We start from the raw sequence: 2,500 nt of genomic DNA, 5'->3' as shown, positions 1-2,500 counted from the left end.
TGGGTTGCCTATCCTCACTAGGTCCAGGTCCAACTGCATAGGAAGTGGGTCCTCCAGCTGCACTAGGTCCTACAGGATATGGACTTGGTCCTGCCGGCCCATTACTTGCTCCTGGATATGGGCTGGAGCCAGCTGGTCCTGCTGTAGTATAGGGAACACCTGTGCTTGGCCCACCTGGTCCATTGTAAGGTCCTGGCCCACTTGGGTATGGCCCAGGTCCAGGACTGCTCCCAAAGGTACCAGGACCTCCTGGATATGGCCCAGGACCACTGGTGGGCTGTGGATATTGTGCCCAAGGGTACTGACCAGCTGGGGTATACTGTCCTGGCTGATACTGCTGGCTCTGCTGTTGTTGCTGTAATGGTGGAGGTCCTGGCTGATACTGTGCTTCTGCTGGGGCCCCTTGCTGAGGTGGTATCTGCTGGGGAGGCCCTTGTGATGCAGACCCTTGCTGGGGAGGCCCATGATGTGGCGTCCCCTGGGGAAAATGTGTTTCCGAGGATCCACTAATTATAGCTAAGCCTTCCTTTGGTGGGCCTTGAGGAAACTGCCCTGCCTGATGGGCTACTTGCTGGTAAGTGGAAGAGGGAATTTCAGTTTTATTTGCTTGATACTGTTCTTCTTGGCTTCCCCCTTCCTGGTGCTTCTGATCTGGCTGCTGAACGGCCACTGCAAACTGCCCTCCTTGATACTGTCCTTGGTGATATGGCTGCTGAGGCTGCCCTGGCTGAGCTGGTCCCTGTGTGTTATGTCCCAGAGGAGATCCCCGTTGCTGCTGATTTGGCGAAGTCTGTGCAGCATCTGCCTGTCCACTACCCTGATATCTCTGATCAGGAGGTTGCTGCCCTGGGTGTTCTTGTCTTTCAGGAGAAGGAGGACCAGCACGCTGAGTCTGACCACCATGGCTTTGTTGTCCTCCATAATAATATGCATATGAATTCTGAGGACTCTCTCTCCCAGATGATTTCCCATCTTCCTTGCTTGGACCTCTACCTTCATTCTCCCTATTCCCTGACTGTTGCTGAGTTTGCTGATCGCTAAAATTATTAAAATGTTGTTGTGGTTGCTGTTGAGGCAGCTGTGAAGATTGCTGTGGCTGAGCTTGTGAAGTAGGTTGTTGTTGTACACTTGATAGATTTGAATGTGATGCCTGTAAGATAACCAATTGCATCAGTGGCTTAACATACTTTTTTTTCTTTTTCTTTCTTTTTTCTTTGTTCCTCTTCTTAAAGAAAGAGTCTACCTCTAACCTGCTGCTGCTGCTGCCTAGTATTGTCCTGATGATCCCCTTCTTCAGTTGCCGAGTAGGGGTCATACTGCTGCTGCCCTCCTTCAACCTTCACCTGTTGCTGGAACTGTTGCCATTGTTGCTCCAGCGATACAGGTCTCGACTCTGGGTGGTTAGGTTGGTTATAGTAGGTTGCTGGAGGATGTAAGTGTTGCTGCTGCTGATGCTGCTGATCAGGTTTCTGGGACTGTAAATATAGGAAAATAATGACATCTATTTTCCTGCCATTAGTAAAGAAAGCAAATATCAAGTACCTCATTTTCAGAATAACAGCAAAAAAGTTGCTACCCTACCTGGTGATGTGTCTGAAGATGATTGACATGTAGATGAGCAGGTATAACCCCAGGGCCTCCTGGTCCCTGATATTCTATTCTGGGAGGAGGTGCACCTTCCCCCCCACTACTGATGCCAACAGGAGGAAATCCTACACCCACTGGCCTTTGTTGCTGTGGATGCACCTGCCCATAGTGACTAGTATTACTGGTTATGGTTGTGCCTGCATGGCTATAACCTTGACCAGCAGACTCTGTAGGTATGTAAGCTGAGCTCACTGGCTGTTCAGCTGGTGTCTGAGAAGTGGGATATCCTGAAGGACCAATCTGGTGACTGGGAGCAGGACCTAGGAAAGTTGAGTGGGCACCAGTCTGAGGAACTTGTTGATGTTGCTGCTGCTGTGGCTGGTGGTGCTGAGAGGTTGGTAGAACTCCAGCCACAACTACTGACTGGTTGACATGCAACTGACCAGAGGCAACTGATGGATCTTGAGGAACAAGAAGACCAACTCCAGAGGTGGTGGTTGTATTCACCCCAGGTGTGAGCACAAGAGACACAGTACTGGCATTAGCAGTCACAGTGGGGGGCATTCCTATCCCAGCTGCTGGAGGTGGCACTCCAAGAGCCATACAGGTACTAGGAGGAGGAATTGAAGCACTGACATTTGGAGGATAAGGACTTTCAAGACTGCCATGAGGAGCCACACTAGTGTGAGGACTTGTAGTGCTTATAGTATTTGAAATTGAAGGTGTTGAATATGAACTGCTGAGTCCTAAAGACCTCGTTATACTTGGTGGGGCTCCCCCATCACTCAAAATTGGGGAATGATTAATGGCAACATGATTTGTTCCAACTGAAGCAGGCAGTGTTTGGGGGGCTGGCTGCTGCTGCTGCACCAATGGACTGGGCACTCCTTGGGGGTCATGCAAAGGACCTGGG

At 50.3% G+C, this 2,500-nt stretch overlaps 1 protein-coding gene across 2 annotated transcripts in view; it reads right to left on the bottom strand.

The window, feature by feature from the left end:
* LOC113806981 (uncharacterized) overlaps positions 1-2,500 on the bottom strand; it is a gene marked incomplete at its 5' end in the record, with an annotated part of 26,408 nt that extends 23,908 nt beyond the window's left edge. For both annotated transcript variants that reach the window (XM_070136753.1, XM_070136754.1), the window contains 3 exon segments: positions 1-1,150; positions 1,251-1,475; positions 1,582-2,500. The exon segment at positions 1-1,150 is cut by the window's left edge and continues 28 nt beyond it. In XM_070136753.1, coding sequence (XP_069992854.1) covers positions 1-1,150; positions 1,251-1,475; positions 1,582-2,500 — 2,294 coding nt within the window.

Source organism: Penaeus vannamei, chromosome 22 (genome assembly GCF_042767895.1).
Source record: "Penaeus vannamei isolate JL-2024 chromosome 22, ASM4276789v1, whole genome shotgun sequence".
NCBI classification, from domain to species: domain Eukaryota; kingdom Metazoa; phylum Arthropoda; class Malacostraca; order Decapoda; family Penaeidae; genus Penaeus; species Penaeus vannamei.
Note: the sequence above shows the minus strand (reverse complement) of the source record. Positions and strands in the feature narration are given on the sequence as shown.